This window comes from Leucopleurus acutus (genome assembly GCF_964270905.1).
Source record: "Leucopleurus acutus genome assembly, chromosome: 10".
Classification (NCBI taxonomy): domain Eukaryota; kingdom Metazoa; phylum Chordata; class Mammalia; order Artiodactyla; family Delphinidae; genus Leucopleurus; species Leucopleurus acutus.
This window is the reverse complement of record NC_139153.1, coordinates 85,873,528-85,889,911: the sequence shown is the minus strand read 5'-3', so window position 1 is coordinate 85,889,911 and position 16,384 is coordinate 85,873,528. Positions and strand designations below refer to the sequence as shown.

Sequence of the window (16,384 nt, the reverse complement as noted above, 5' to 3'; positions counted from 1 at the left end):
TGCAGATTAGGAGTTGCCTTCAATTATGTCCACATAAACATGTTTATTATTTTTTATTACATGTTTTATATTGAGCATATATTAGATTAATATATATTAACATATTATTAGCACCTTTGTTTTGCAACTACTGAAGAAACATAATTATCTGATTTTTAAAAATTTTTAGATTTCATGTCTAATTTTTAAAATCCAAAGATTAAGAACTTGAATATTCCCACTTATATTTGTTCCTCTTTGGCCCACTGCTATAATTTCAGCAATTTCATTTTCAGAGAACTTAGATGTGCAAAATAATTTAGAATTCATTAAGAAGTTCAGCCCTCTCATTTTGCAGAAGAAGGAGAGAGAGAGAAAGTGAATTGTTCAGAGTCACTCATGTAGTTTACAGCAGAGCTGGTACTAGAACCTAGGTCCAATTTCCTTTTCCACTGTCGCCTGACTCCCTTTTAGCAATAGATGTTTGGGTTTCTTAATAAATTTATTTTATTTATTTATTTTTGGCTGCATTGGGTCTTCATTGCTGCGCGTGGGCTTTTCTCTAGTTGCGGCGAGCGGAGGCTACTCTTCGTTGCGGCGCACGGGCTTCTCATCGCGGTGGCTCTCTTGTTGCAGAGCACAGGCTCTAGGTGCGCAGGCTTCAACAGTTGTGGCTCGCGGGCTCTAGAGCGCAGGCTCAGTAGTTGTGGTGCACAGGCTTAGTTGCTCCGCGGCATGTGAGATCTTCCCAGACCAGGGCTCGAACCTGTGTCCCCTGCAATTGCAGGCAGATTCTTAACCACTGTGCCACCAGGGAAGCCCAGCAATAGATGTTTAATGGAAAGAACACTGGACCAGCTGTCAGGATATGTAATTCTTGACCAGGTCACTAACAAGTGAGCTGTGAAAACTCCCTGGGATCAGTTTCCTCTGCTGTAAAATAAAGGAACTGGACTCAGTGACCTCTAGTGTCCTTTCAGATAATAGAATTCTATGATAATATAGTTCTTGCCCAGCTGAGCTCAATATTCTAGGTCTGTTTTGCATTGATAAATTTTTATATTTTATTTGTAATCTTGCTCTGTTTTGAATCTTCTAGAAGTAGCATAACTATAAAATATTGTTATTGTTTTTATCTAAAGAGTTAAAAAACATTACAAATACATTTTGTCCAAGAAACAACTTTTTGCGTTACCATTTACCTCTATCCAGGTAACTCAGCCTTTGCCCCTGAGCTCATAGGCACTAGCTTGCTGTACCCCTGTGTTCCCCAAATCCTGCCATCATTCTGGGCATTTCTAGTGCCAGGGACCATTCCTTGCCCTCCCTAAAGCCAACCATCTTTAAAGCCACTTGACTCAGGGGACCCACTCCCGTGGCCACACATGGTCCTTTACATATACTTGGAAATGTAAAAACAAGCATAAATTCCTCACTCCTACCATATTCCACCCGTCTTTCTCCTCTCCCACTCTGTCAGTTCTTCTGCTTCATGGGAACCCCTAGTTTATCCGGTTCCTATTTCCCCACGCGGAGAAACAGCCAGGGACCCAATGACCAAAGAGGCTTCCTGTTCCTCCACGGACCTCACCCCAGTAGTCAATCCCCAATCCTGGACGACTCCATCCCTGGCTTTTTCTTCTCCACTGCCCCACGGCTCAGTGCAGCAGGGAAACTCATTATCAATACACGCGTTAGACTTTAAATCCCTTAACATTTCTGACAGATATACTGTCCTTAATACCATGACCAGGGGTCGACACTTACCTATTTCTACGTGTGTTGAAATGCCACACGGTGAACTTCTAGGGCAGAGGGAGCCCAGTGCAATCAGCACTCCTGACCAGAATCTGAAAGTAGACATGCTCTCATTACTCCCTGCTCCTATGGTGACGAGAAATGCTCAGAGCTGCGGCAGCACGGAGTCTGAAATCCTGGCCCAGACCCACTGCTCTCCCGCTAAGCAGGTCACTGACACAGGAAACCCAGCCTCATTTCAAAATAATATCATTTTCCAGTGAAGTCAACTGTTTAACTACTGTTTAACTTCACCAGAACAGCAAACAAACTCCACCTGGGAAAGAAAAAAGCGATAAACTGAAATCTAAATGCCTCCAGGTGGTGCATTCCCATCTTCTGACCCCACTTTCCCCTGGATTTCTTTTTAACATGAAATCTGGACGGAGACACAAGCAAAGTTGTCTCCAAATATTCTTCGCTTTAAAAAAAAAAAGACTCACCTGTCTCTATTGATAATCAGTATATTGGACCACCTCACCTTACAAGAGCCGATTTCTCTTGCATCTTTCCACACGTACGTCTGGTTACCCTGTCTCCTTAGCCTCTGAAGCCACAAGGGCTGGGAAATCTTTTATGACGATCAGCTGGAACCAGCTTCTCTTTCAGTATCTGGCAACAAATTATGACACTTGTGTGGGATTGATTACACAACAGCAGCCACTCCTGGTCTTTTTATCTCTGGCTATTCTTATAGGGCTTATCCAGAGCTTGCTGCCTGGTCAGATTCCTGCAGCCCAAACAAAGATGCCAATACCACTGTCGGTGGGTGGGGAGTGGAGGGGCAAGTGGGGAGAGACAGATTTAGGACCAAGAAAGGAGGATTCAGAAAATGCTAGGTTCAGAATACACCTGACAAAGTATCCAATCTATAGCACTTAACCCATGGGAAACATTAGGTTTAACTCTTCATAGAAATGATGGTGATCTTAAAGCTCGAATTATGCATATTATACCTTAAAAACAAGAAAGGAGATTTTAAAAGAGTGGGAGGACACGGTATTCCTTCTCAGGTTAGCCAAACGGAAGAGAAGAATAGAAGATGGGATGATTTGAGACCCTTAGGTGTCTGCCAAGTTTCCTCTGTAACCCTAACTCTGCGTCTGCAAAGCCCCAAGGAAAGGAATCCTACAGCTCTCCCTCAACCCTGATGGCATGAGGCCCTGCTGCTCCTGTTTGTAGGTCAGAGGCCATAAGCTGATGTGTTTTGTTTGGCAAATAGGGTGTTTTATAAATTTAGGCCAACTTTTTTTTTTTAATGGGGAAAATCCACATAGAAACCTAGATTTCTAGCTCTCTTTAAAAAAGCAAAACAACAAACTGGCTACATGAACTGACATTCCCATGTGATGTGACCACCAGCTGAAGCTGAAGAGCCAGCAGTCTCCCCTCCACAGACAGAGGGTGCCCTCCCCACGTCCTCCAGCCCGCCCCACACACACGTGTACAGGTTGCCATGCCCCTCTGGCCATCAGAGGCCATGGAGTTTGCTCCCGTCACTCCGGGCTTTCCAAAGCCTGCAAGTGAGGGGGAGGCAATTAGAACTTAGGGCTCTAGTAAGCCCAGAAGACCCAGGAGTATTCGATGAATAACAGTAAAGGGTTGCAAAGGGTCGACAGGGAAAATGTAACACTGCCTGAAGACAGTATCTAATCAGGTTTAATAAAGCAAACCTATCCAAAAAGCACCAGAGAAAGAAATAGGGTTCAGGGTTCAGTAACTAAGCCATATTAATGCCAAATTTCTCATTACATATATTTTTTGTGTTTAAGATTCAGAATGACTTAATTTTAAGTATGTAATAGAATGGGAGGGAATTATTTGCTTAGGCAGTACAGTGTGATGGTTTTGAGATAGGGCCTTTGTAGGACAATGCTGCTTGTAACAAAGATATGACTTTTAAAGGAAAGTTAAAATGGAGCTGGCAATATTAAGAAAACTACCTGACAAAGGTGTATGGAATTTTTTCTTTCTACCCCACGCCCTCTTTTCCTAATACAGGTGGCTTTGTTATAAAATAGACATCATGAGTCTACCATTTAGAGCTTTTCTGGAAATAGAGACACAAGCTGAGAAGTAAACATGCAGGTGTATTAAGGAATGAGTGGGGAGATACAGTCTTGAGAGCCACAAGGCCTTGGGTTTCATTTGGGTCCCTGTTCTGCTACCTTCTATTGGGGTGAGCTTGGGCAAGTTACTAAAAGTTTCATTGCCTCAGTTTCCTTACTTATAAAATTATCTATAAAAATGGGGATAATAATGCCTACCATATCGGGTTGCCGTGAAGATCAGATGAGTATATAGGTGACATGCTTAAAAGAGACTGGTATAGGGCTTCCCTGGTGGCGCAGTGTTTGAGGGTCCGCCTGCCGATGCAGGGGACACGGGTTCGTGCCCCAGTCCGGGAAGATCCCACATGCCGCGAGCGGCTGGGCCCGTGAGCCATGGCCGCTGAGCCTGCGCGTCCGGAGCCTGTGCTCCCAACGGAAGAGGCCACAACGGTGAGAGGCCCGCATACCGCCAAAAGAAAAAAAAAAAAAGTGACTGGTATACAGTAAGTGTTTAATGAATGTTAACTATTATCATTCAAAAGAAATGTTCCCTTTCTAAAAGATGCACCTTAGACTTCTATTGAGTAACTATATTCCTTATTGAATTTAAAAATAAAAACTTTACACTCAGATATACAGCAATATACCTTTTATAACAGTTTAGATTGGTGTATGAAGCCAACACAGGGTAGGACTTTTGAAGTGAAGGTGGGTCTCCTTGTGCAGTTAAATGAGATACAATTTTGAGGTCCAGAAACTTTTGAGATAAAGCAGACAATTTCAGCTCGCTTCTGCACAGTCTAATATGTTGCTGTCATCATAGTGCCCTTATAGTGAATGGAAGAGAGGATGGAGAAAGTGAGAATTAGAGGTAGAGGACAGGGGAAAGCCAAGGGGAAAGGAAGAAAGGTCCCTGTCACCTGGTGGTCTTATCCTTTTAAGCCCTGGTGAACACAACTGGCCAGCTCTGGGCGGGCCTAGAAGCAAGCCCGGAACCAGGAGGGAATTTTTCCCACTCTAAATGGGAACTTGCAAAGAGCACAGAACAGTGAGTTGGGGAGAAGGGCAGGGGACATGGTGAATTTCCTAGGCCCTGGGCACTTTTGTCTTGGTTGGGGTGTGGGAGGGGAGGGTCCCTTCCTTCATAAAAATAAACTTTTAAAAAATCACATTTTACATCTGCATTGGTATAAAGGTTATTAATACCGAACGTAAAAGCTTATTTTTTTATTCTGATTTTATAAGAAGGTCAATATTTTTGTATTCCCCTAAAAGTCCTATGGGCCCTAGGCAGAGAGGGCACCGTTTGAAATAGAACCTTGAAAAAATAAGTAAAAAAAAAAAAGTAATTTTGCATCAAGAGAGGCAGCCACAGCGGACTTCACTTTTCTGGGACTTAGTTTTTGCTCAGCAGAATGGATTTCCCCAACCCTTAGAAATCAACTATCCGTAGAGCTCCCTCTGCAGGACCGTAGGTGGAAGCACACCAGCTCCCCAGTCCCGAATGTGATACCCAACCAGCTGTGGTCTCCATCAGGACTCTCACCTCCCAATTCCTTCAATAGAATACAGAACCCAAAAGTGAACCCACTCACACAAAAGATTAAACACTATTTAATTAAGTGCTATTCCCATTTCTGCCAAATGTGGCGGACTCAAGATTGAGTGACAGTGACTCAGCAAAAACCAAAGTCAAAATATAAAGTACCGCCTCGGCCTTTTGCAAATAAAAATCTAGAAAAGGTAAATAGCCCACAGGCTCTGCAAAAGCCAGCAAGAGACTCTCCACTCAGGAGAGATACGGAAGGAGTTTTTTGAGACTAGCGATCCAATCAACGCCTAGAGTTAGGCTTCATTTGAACCCACAAATTCCGAGTACAGGCCTGCTATTTTTATTTTTATCCTCATTGAAGTTGAGGTTTCCTTGCTACTTCCAGGGTTTTAGGCCAAGCCTAATTGTGATTATACCTTGGTTGATGATTTTGACAAAAGGGTCCCACTGACTTGTAGGTGTCCTAACTTTAGTCTTACTAGTTGTTTGAACCAGGGCAGCTAGCATGGCTTTGAACAATGCTGTACTGAGCATATGTTAAATCACAACAAACCTATGGGGTAGGTATTGTTCCATTCTACAAAGGAGAGGAAGGAGGTTAAATAAATTGTAGAAGGTTACACAGCTTGCCAACAACAGATTCTGAGCTTAGATCCAAGTCTGTTCGTCTCCAAAGGCGCTTATATCATGGGCACCCCTGCTTGCTCCCAGTTAATGGAGAGAACACTTAGACACACACCTAGAAAAGCATCCAGGCAGCAGAACGGTGGACCACACTGCACCCCCTCGGAGAACCCTCGCCCCAAATCCTGAGTGCACAGGAACTATGGCAATAAAGAATCGTGATCACGTCCTTAGAAGCTGGGGCAGACACCAGCATATTCATGGGCCAAGCACAAATTCCGGTGGCGGGGGAATGCCGGTTTGGGGGAGTGGTGGAGAGAGGGAGCGGTTCTCTTGCAGCGGTTTGAGGCGCTAAGGAAAAGTTAGACAAACGAGAGGGACAAAGGTGACGGCATGGCGGTCCTCAGGTGTCTCTCCCAGCGACCCTTCCCAGGTCGCGTAGGAAGCCAAGTCGCCCAGTGCTCAGGGTTAAGGTCCAGACTGCGCGGAGATGCAGAGCGAAGAGCGCGGGGAGAGGGCGCTGCTTCGCGTCTCGGCCACCTTCAGCCCGCGTCCGCCGCCACCCGGCGCGTCCCCGCCGCCGCCTGGATCCCTGCACTCGGGTGCGCACGCTCGCTTGCCTGCTTCCTGCCGCCGCCGCCGCCTGGGCCATGGCGACCTGTTTTCGGCTGCGGAGCTGCCTGGCCTTGCACCTCCCGCGGACGCCTCCCAGCCAGGTCCTCCGCCCCCGCGCCGACTACCCGGTGGCCCGGATTCGCGGCTACGCCCGGGGCCCAGCGGGCCTTTCCTCGGCCCTGCTGCGCACCGACGGCTTCGTGGGCGGCAGCTGGCTCTCGGCCGCCGCCACCTTCCCGGTGCACGACCCGGCCAGCGGCGCCGAGCTGGGCTTGGTGGCCGACTGCGGGGTACCCGAGGCCCGCGCCGCCGTGCGTGCCGCCTACGAGGCTTTCTGCAGCTGGAGGGGGGTCTCGGCCAAGGTGAGTGCGCGCCGGGTCCAGGGGCCGATCGGGCTTTGCCCTCTAGTGGAACCAGCTGTCACCTCCCCTCCCCAATGCTCCGGCATACACCACGCGGACAGTCATGGTAACAAGAAAAGAGATGGCCAACAAATCCGTTTGGAGCGTCGGCTTTGTGCCAAGCCCTGTGCCGGCGCTAGGGAGCACAGCCCCAGCCTCAAACCTCATAAAGTATCCAGTAGGTGAGGCAGAACACCAACATGCGATTACAAGCGAGCAGGCCGGTGCGTGCGTGCATGTGTGTTGGGGGTGGAGGGCGGGAAGGGTCAGGGAAGGTGAGAGCACGAGTGACTTCAGAGCATCTTCAGTGGTCCACGAGGAGGCTGGTAGTGAGTGCCTCGGGCTCGAGTCACGAACTCGGCAGTGGAGAGAACTGGGGAAAAGAATCGAGCAGGGGAAGGGACCAGTCCAGGACCAGTCTCCAGGTTTGGGGCCTGATTAGAGAGCTCCATCTATTAACTGACATAGAGAATAGTGGAGAATTGGGGGTGCGGGATGGGGGCTATTAGAGCATTTATTATGTGACACCTAGGAGTCAGCCCAGTGAAGTGACTGTCCACCCTGTCCGTCAGCATCCTCCCTCTGAAGGAAGATACAAATCCAGCAATAAAGTCCAAGTACCCGAGGGAGTCGTAGCTTTCATTCGTCCATTAGATGTTGTCTGGGCAACTGCTATGCCACGCACTGTGGGAGGTGCTTGCGATACAGCAATCAACAAAAAAGATTCCTGCCCTCTTGGAGTTCACTTGGGGGTGAGGGGTGGGAGGGGAGTTCTAACCTGTAAACAAAACATAGCTAAACAAATATGAGGGGAAAAAAAGGTAGAGAAGGAAGGCTAAGAGGATCAGAGGCCAGAGAAAACGGGCAAAATGCAAAATAAGTAGTGTGGGCAGGTGTATTGGTTTGCTAGGGCCGCCATAAGAGTATCACAGACTAGGTGGCTTAAACAATAGGAATTTCTGGTCTCAAAGCTCAGGAAGCTAGAAATCTGCTATCAAGGTGTGGGCAGGCTTGGTTTCTTCTGAGGCCCCTCTCTCTGGCTTGTAGATGGCCGTTGTCCCCCATCTTCACATGCTTCTGCCTCTGAACTTGTCAGTGTCCTCGTCTCTTCTTGTGAAGACACTAGCTATATTGGGTTAGGATCCACCCTAATGACCTCATTTAACCTTAAAAACCTCTTTCGGGCTTCCCTGGTGGCGCAGTGGTTTAGAGTCCACCTGCCAATGCAGGGGACGTGGGTTCGTGCCCTGGTCCGGGAAGATCCCACATGCCGCGGAGCGGCTGGGCCCATGAGCCATGGCCGCTGAGCCTGCGCATCCGGAGCCTGTGCTTCGCAACAGGAGAGGCCACAACAGTGAGAGGCCCGCATGCCGCAAAAAACAAAAAAAAACTCTTTCAAGACCCTATCTCCAAATGCAGTCACATTCTGAGGTACTGGGGGGTTATATGAATTGGGGGGGACCCTATAACATCAGGGTAGGCCTCATTGAGGACATGAGATGCAAAGACCAAAGGAGGTGAGGGAATTCAGCTGGAGCAAAAATCCTGAGTCAGGGGCATGCCTGACACAGGTGTAGATCAGCAAGGAGGCCTGTGTGCTGAGGGGACTAACGTGGGGGGAGAGTCTTAGGAGGAGGGTGCTGGATCCAGTGGGCTGCGGAGCTATTTTAGGGACTGAGTGGGGTTTTACTGCGAGTGAGGCGGGGCTCCGTTTCAAAGGGTTTCAGTCTATTCCCAGTGCCGAGAATAGACTGAAGGGGGAGCAATGGTGGAAGCCCAGAGGGCTAGGAGGCTTGTGCCGGTGATTCATGTGGGAGATGCTGACGGGCCTGCACTAGGGTGGGAGCCGTTCAGGCGGTGAGCAGTGTTCTGATCAAGGATATGTTCTGAAGGTAGAGGCAACTGGATTCCCTGATTATTACAGACGAGGTGTGAGAGAAAGACAGGATGGAATGATGACCCCAGGGCTTCTGGCCAGAGCCCCTGGGAGGAAGGAGTAACTATCCAGAGACGGGAAGGGGGTGAGAGGAGCAGCATTGGGGCGAGACATCGGAGCTCAGCTTTGGACACATTGAGCCTGAGATGTTGTTAAGTCACCAAGTGAGGGTGTTAAGTAGGATGTTGGCTACGTGAGTCAGGAGAGGGAGGCCTGAGCTAGAGACAACACGCGTATGCACTCACAGCTGTGGGGATTTACAGGAAGGGTGGGCATCGAGGCTGAGCCCTGGGCCCTCTGCCGTTGTTTTGGAGCCCCACCCGGGCCCGCAGCCTCAAGCCTGCCGTGTAGGGGTGTTACAGTGCCCTGGAGCTCTTCCAGGTGCAGTCAGGTGGTCTTGCCTGGGGCTTCTTGAAAGGACCTTGGAGCGTCTTCCTCAGGAAGTGGTGGGTTCGGCTTTCTAAGGAAGCTGGGTCCACCTCTGCAGCTTGGACGGTGGGGCGCAACCGCAGCTTGTAAGGCAGCTTTCCTGCCCCGAGGCCTCTGCTGCTCACCCCGCTGCCCCCCAGCTATCTTCTGCTTTCCTCTCTAGGCCCACTCACGTCCCGCCATTCCTGGGGTCTGGCTCGCGTATCATGTCTGCCATGGCGTCCGTTGGACCACACAGCCTTCCGTCAGTCTCCCCCGAACCCGTAGCGTGGCCCGTACCCTCGTCTCGCCCTTCCCCTTGACGTCTTTTGCATTACTTCACGTCTTTCTTTTCACGCGTTTTATGACCTCCTTTCTCCACCCTGTGAACTCCTGGAGGAGTTTAGGGAAAGATGGTTACTGACGCGTTTACTGACCGCCTTAGAAGCTGATGCATTACTTTCTCGTGGCCTGCTGTAACGAATCACCCCAAACTCAGGGACTTAACAAAACGCAACAACACAAACTTACTCTCACAGTTCTGGAGGTCAGAAGTCCAAAGCGGGTTTGCAGGGCTGCATTCCTTCAGGAACTCTAGGGCTTTCCTTGCTTTTTACAGCTTCTAGAAGCCGCCCGCGGTCTGTGGTCTGTGGCCCCAGAGCACTCCAACCTCTCCTTCTGTATCACACCTCCCACGCTGCCTCTGCCCCGCCTCTCTCCCTCTTATAGACATCCTTGTTGGTTACACTGGCCCCACCTGGGTAATTCAGGATCGTCTCCTTACCGCAAGGTCCTTAGCTTAATCACGTCGGCAGAATCCCTTCTGCCTTGTAAAGTAATATGTTCACAGGTTCCAGGGATTAGGCTGAGGCCCTTTTTGAGGGCTTTGTTGTGCCTTCCACAGCTGAGTACTGTTCTTGGTGCTCCAGGTGCGTTTTGTTTAGTCCTTTCAATGGCCCTGTGAGGTAGACAGTCGAGCCATGCTGTGCACGAGGAAACTGGCTTACAGAGGCTCCTGGTTATGTAACTTCACTGTTGCTCAAGTGGAGGGTCTGGGATTTGAGCCCCATGTTACTCCATCCACCACCAGCCTCCCCAGCCCCCTGTCTGAAGCCTGCACACTTACTCAGATCCTTACAAAGGCTGGAGAAGTTTCCTGGGGCTGGCATCACAGAGTACCACAAACTTGGTGGTTTAAACCACAGAAATGTGTCACCTCAGTTCCGGAGGCAAGAAGCCTGAAATCAAGGTGTCGGCAGGGTTGGTTCCTTCTGAGGGCTCCGAGGGAAGGAACGGTTCCAGGTCTCTCTCCTTGGTTTATAGATGGCCATCTTCTCCCTGTGTCTCTCTGTGTCATCTTCCCTCTGTGCGTGCTTCTGTCTTGTCCAAATTTCCCCTTTTTATAAGGACATCAGTCATAGTGGGTTAGGGCCCATCCCGATGACCTTGTCTTAACTGGATGACCTCTGTCAAGACCCCATCTCCCCATCTCTGAGGGGCTGGGAACTGGGACTCCAACACGCCTTTTTTGCGCAGGCGCAACTAACCCATAACACGGGCCGCGCACATTGAGGGCAGTTTGTGGTCTCTGCTGGTTTCTGTGTTCAGACTGGACCCTGGGTTTTCTGCCAGCAAGCAGAATCTGCTTTTTATTCTTACCGTTCTCATGCTTTCTGTGTTCTTCTCTCATCCTCTCTCAGACTCTGTGTGGTGCTCTATTCCTTGCAGGCCATTTACTCACATTTCTTTTTTTCTCTAATCCAGGCCTCCTAGATTTTAGTCTTTCCTTTCTTACCCAGAATAACTCACAGCACACAGGCCCACAGTCATCAGATTCTTAACCAGTGTTGCACAGAGTGAGGGTGAAATTACTGCAGTAATACTGTTTTTAAGAGCTGTCAATGCCTGTTCTCTGGGGGTTGGAGATTCAGAAGACTTCATCTCAACAACACCCTTGAGAGCTAAGATAACGAAGCTTATTAGCTTATCCAAAATAGGGAAGGGAAAGAACCCAGAGAAAGATGGTTAGTGGTGCTTACAGTCTCAGGCTCCCTGCTCATGAGTGGAATGAGAAAATAATTTAAATCTTAACACCTGCTGGATGGATTAGGATGACAGAATCACAAACAAGGTTTGCTCGTTGCTGTGGGCAACCTTTCAGCAGGTAGGAATAAACCAAAGATTCTCCTTTGCTTCGGATACACCTGTTTGGATGCAGGAAGCCAGAGCTTGGGGGCACATCTTCCTCGGGGCACCTCTGTGTGGCCTGGTTGACCTGCATTCTCTGGGCCCTCTTTTTTTTATGGTTTTATATGAGTTCCTTTAAAAAAATTTTTTTTTGTTTTTCTTTTTTTGCGGTACGCGGGCCTCTCACTGTTGTGGCCTCTCCCGTTGCGGAGCACAGGCTCCGGACGCGCAGGCTCAGCGGCCATGGCTCACGGGGCCAGCCGCTCCACGGCATGTGGGATCTTCCCGGACCGGGGCACGAACCCGTGTCCCCTGCATCGGCAGGCGGACGCTCAACCACTGCGCCACCAGGGAAGCCCTAAAAAAATTTTTTTAAGAAACCATTTCTTCCATAATATACTTAATAATCCAATTTATTCATTCATCCTTTTATCTTTGGAAATTTAAAAAAACTGTGATACAAGGTACATAACATAAAACTTACCATTTTAGCCATTTGCAAGTGTACCGTTCAGTGGCATCAAGGGCATCCACGGTGTTGTGCCTTCTTAAGTGTGCAAAACCCCTTCAGATGCCTTACACACCCTGCAACCTCCGCCCCAGTCTGTGGGACAAATTTAACTAGCCAGTGAGTCGTTAAAATAAAGAACTATACTTGAGGACATTGTGTTGAGTGAAATAAGCCTGTCACGGGACAAAGGCTGTATGATTCTACCTATGTAAGGTACCTAGAGCAGTCCAATTCACAGAGACAGAAAGTAGAATCGTGCTTGTCAGAGGCTGCGGGGAGTGGAGAGTTATTGTTTAACAGGTACAGAGTCTCCGTTCTGCAAGACGAAAAGCATTCTGGGGATGGATGGTGGTGACTGTTGCACAACACTGTGAATGTGCTTAATGCCACTGAACTGCATACTTAAAAATGATTAAGATGGCAAATTTTAGTGTATTTCACTGCAATTAAACATACCTTTTTTTTAAAGTAAGGAACTATACCTTAGTGTGGTGAAATTCAAGTTATTCATATTTACCATAAATAATAACAGCTGTTCCACAGAACTTTTTTCTCTTACAATTTATGACTCCGCACACCTTGTTAGATGCAACTTGAAAATTGGATCTTTGTTATCACTTATCAAAGAAAGATCTGTACACCTGAAACAAATATAATGTGTGTTAATTATACCTCAATTTAAAAAAAAGGTCAATGTATGTCTCCCCAAGAATGAGACCACACAGCAAATATTTTAGGAAACTGAAGATTATTTAATAGTCTCTCTTACACTTGGCATTTTACTATTTTTTAATTCTTTTTCAGGAGAGGAGTTCTTTACTTCGGAAATGGTACGACTTAATGATACAAAATAAGGATGACCTTGCCAAGATAATCACAGCTGAAAGTGTAAGTTCAGGACGCTAACTTACTACCTGAAGAAATTGTCCAGGAGTTCTTAGACTGAAGCATGGGGAAGCCTCTAACTTCAGTGCTGTAGCTATAGAAAACGTGAATTCCTTGCCTAACGATCAGATATCAGCTAATTCTTATTTTGGGCACAAAATTAAGTCAGGCACGCCTATTTAATAATATGCAAGAAATAGATTTTGAGTGGGACTGCGTGAATACTGCTTTTCCACCATTCCAGGTTTTTAGCATGGGATTGCTTTGACTGATTTTTCATGTTGTTTTTGTACATTTTCAAAGGTACCAGTTTTTTGGTTGCTCTAATAAATTACTCTCCACCGTTCACAACATTTAGAAGATGTTAGAAGGAAAAAAAATTGAAGAGGCAGTTCTAGGTGCCTCCTCCTAATTGTAAACATATTGAGAATGCAAATGACGATTGTGGCTCAGGGCGGTCTTGAAAACTGTTAGGTGTCATTTCGGGGGCCTCCAAGAAGCCTGGTCCTTTATGTCTCAGTGCAGAAACAACAATTCAACGAGAGGCAAAGTGATAGATAAGAAGTGATTTAGGACTTCCCTGGTGGCGCAGTGGTTAAGAATCCGCCTGCCAATGCAGGGGACACGGGTTCGAGCCCTGGTCCGGGAAGATCCCACGTGCCACGAAGCAACTAACCCCGTGTGCCACAACTACTGAGCCTGCACTCTAGAGCCCATGAACCACAACTACTGAGCCCACGTGCCACAACTACTGAAGCCCGTGCGCCTAGAGCCCGTGCTCTGCAACAGAAGCCACCGCAATTAGAAGCCCATGCACCGCAACAAAGAGTAGCCCCTGCTCGCCTCAACTAGAGAAAGCCGGTGTGCAGCAGCAAAGACCCAATGCAACCATAAATAAATATATAAATTTATTTTTTTTTAAAGTGATTTATTAGAATAGGTTGCTTGCGAGGCCTACAAGCGGGCAGGCAAGCAGTGCGCTGCCCCAAGTACTTAGTGGGTTACATTTTTATAATCAAAGGAAGAGAGGGGAGGGGGGAAGACCTTCTTTGTCTTTCTTGAGTTGGTATCACGTTTCCGCCTCCACTTTGGGCTTTTTTGTCCCTACATGGTCAGGCCAGGACTGTCATGGCACTTTGGAAAAATTATTTCAGGTCTCACTACAATGAGGGTCTTTCACTTTGAAATGTCCTTTCCATAAATGATTTTTTTGTGTGCACAGAACATGTGCTGGGGGTCATTAACTTGATGACACCACCGACAGGTTGTAAGTCTCATGCCACCATTGTTTTATTGTATTGGGGCATGTCTCATGCTTCTGTTGTATGATTTTGTTGCTAATCAAGTTAGCTTGATTTTGTTAAGCAAGCCAATCTGGCTGTGATGCTAAGCGACTTGTTCGGCTCTATGAGTCAAGCAAGCCCACATTGTTTCAGGATTTTCCCATTACTTTCTTGAGTGATCATTAACCTTACTGTGGTCTCCTAAAGTCCCCTCTCTATCTACAGTCCCCTAATGGGGTTTCTAAGCTATTTGATTATCCTACTCAATTCCTATCAGCCTGGCAGGCTTCCTTCCATCACCATTTGTGATTCTGCTTTCTAAGACTCACACTGAGGTTAGTGTTGACTTAAAATATATTCACAGCCTAAAAGTTGAGAGTTTTGTTTTATTCGGTGGGAATTTTTAGGACCTCAAGCCCGGGAGGCAGCATCTCAAGTAACCCTGAGAGAACTGCTCTGAGGAGGTGAAGTGCAGAGCCAGGTTATACAGAAGTTTTGCAACGAAGAGCAGGTAGTCTGAATGTCAAAAGATTATTGTAAAGAAAACCAGATCCCAAGATAAGGAATTTAGCGCTTTTCTTTGTATGGGAAGATGCAAGATTCTGGGCTCACTGAAATCATTCCCTTGATATGCACCTCAGCTCTCTGGGGCCAGTATCCTGTGTTTTCACATCCTAAGTTCACTCAGGGCTCACATTGGAGGGCTGCAAATCGCTGATGACTGTGACATTCTTTGTTTACTGATGCGGCAGGAAATATTCCATTTCTCATTAGAAATTTCTCAACTACCCTGTGGGTTTTGTAACGGGAGACTTTCCTGCTCTGCTTGCATCCTTGAAGAATTTAGAAATTCAGAATCATGCTTTCGTTATTAGAAGGTAATGAGTGTCACCTTTTCTGATTTAATTTAGGGAAAGCCACTAAAGGAGGCACAGGGAGAAATTCTCTATTCTGCAAATTTCCTGGAGTGGTTTTCAGAGGAAGCCCGCCGCGTTTACGGAGACATTATCTACACCCCAGCAAAAGAAAAACGGGCCTTGGTCCTCAAGCAGCCCCTCGGTGTGGCCGCAGTCATCACCCCAGTATGTGGCAGGATCTGCAAGCTCCTAGGGGAGGAGGTTGAGTGGGGTTTGAGCAGGTGTGCTCATCCTGTTAGCTCTGTCACCTGTTCTTGGCTTCCTGATGCCATTGCTGCATGTGGAGGTGTGTTTCCTGGTCCTCTGCGATAGGTGTGAGAGGTGTGGTGGTGGCCAGGGGGCACTTCTAATGCCTGCAGAAGGGGACTGACCCACTGGAGGACCCAGGGGCTCCTCTGACTTAGCATAAAGGCTTCTTCTTGGCATTGCCTAGTACATCTAAAAAGATCTTTGGTATTTATCAGTTTTTAAAAAGACTTAAGATTTGACAATTTTTAAATGTGCTATAGTTTTGAGAAAATTTTATGCTTAATTTATGGTTATCATCAACAGCAAAGTATTTATGTATCTACCAGCAGGCACTGGGCCAGGTTCTGAAAGTAAAAAGGCTAAAAAAAAAGATACTGTGTCTGCCTGGATAGGGCTGCAGTATACTTGTGGGGCACCCAGCTTTCTCTACATGAACTGCCTTTCTTGGGTCCACCTTCTAGATCCCATATTAACTTCTCTACAGTATCTGCCAGCTGGTCTCAAGACTGTTTATCTTTCCCTGCTCACCATAGTTACAGAGAACTGCCGCCCTCACTGCCTAGACTGACCAGGTTTGACTCAGAGCCGACTCTCCACTAGCTGTGTGACCTTGAGCAAATTACTTAACTGCTCTGTCTCACTTTGTCCAAACCTGCAAATGAGGAGAAAAATACCAACCTCATTGGGTTGTGATAAGGATTTAATTAATTATAGTTTAAAAGTGCTTAGAACAGTGCCTGGGAGAGAATAAGCACTATATGAGTTTTTGCTGAAATAAAACATTGTTACTATAGATACAGAGATGTGTACAGAGAGCTATCTATAAATATATAGAGAGAGAGGAAAGTAATATATCGTCTACCATTTTCAAAATCACCTTTGCTAATATTTTCCCCCCGCAGGGTCAGCAAACTATGGCCCTCAGGCCAAATCCAGCCTGCTGCCTGTGTTTGTAAATAAAGTTTTATTGGGACAGAGCCACGCCTATT

At 47.2% G+C, this 16,384-nt stretch overlaps 2 protein-coding genes across 6 annotated transcripts in view; one reads left to right on the top strand and one right to left on the bottom strand.

Annotated features, from left to right (window-relative positions):
* Positions 1–2,371, bottom strand: part of GPLD1 (glycosylphosphatidylinositol specific phospholipase D1) — a 50,393-nt gene extending 48,022 nt beyond the window's left edge. For 3 of the 4 annotated variants that reach the window (XR_014326508.1, XM_082847991.1, XM_082847990.1), the window contains exons 1-2: positions 2,258–2,371; positions 1,747–1,829 (exon numbers count right to left, since the gene is read on the bottom strand). Coding sequence is in view for 3 of the 4 variants with exons in the window: in XM_082847991.1 (XP_082704117.1) it covers positions 1,747–1,829; positions 2,258–2,283 (109 nt within the window). In the remaining variant the exon portion in view is untranslated. Of the gene's footprint in view, positions 1–1,746; positions 1,955–2,257 lie in introns of those variants that run through there. The other variant, XM_082847992.1, reaches the window with a different exon arrangement.
* A 4,253-nt stretch (positions 2,372–6,624) lies between these two features.
* ALDH5A1 (aldehyde dehydrogenase 5 family member A1) overlaps positions 6,625–16,384 on the top strand; it is a 45,372-nt gene continuing 35,612 nt past the window's right edge. For both annotated transcript variants that reach the window (XM_082847996.1, XM_082847995.1), the window contains exons 1-3: positions 6,625–6,980; positions 12,866–12,949; positions 15,141–15,311. In XM_082847996.1, coding sequence (XP_082704122.1) covers positions 6,654–6,980; positions 12,866–12,949; positions 15,141–15,311 — 582 coding nt within the window. In that variant the 5' untranslated portion in view covers positions 6,625–6,653. The remainder of the gene's footprint in view (positions 6,981–12,865; positions 12,950–15,140; positions 15,312–16,384) is intronic.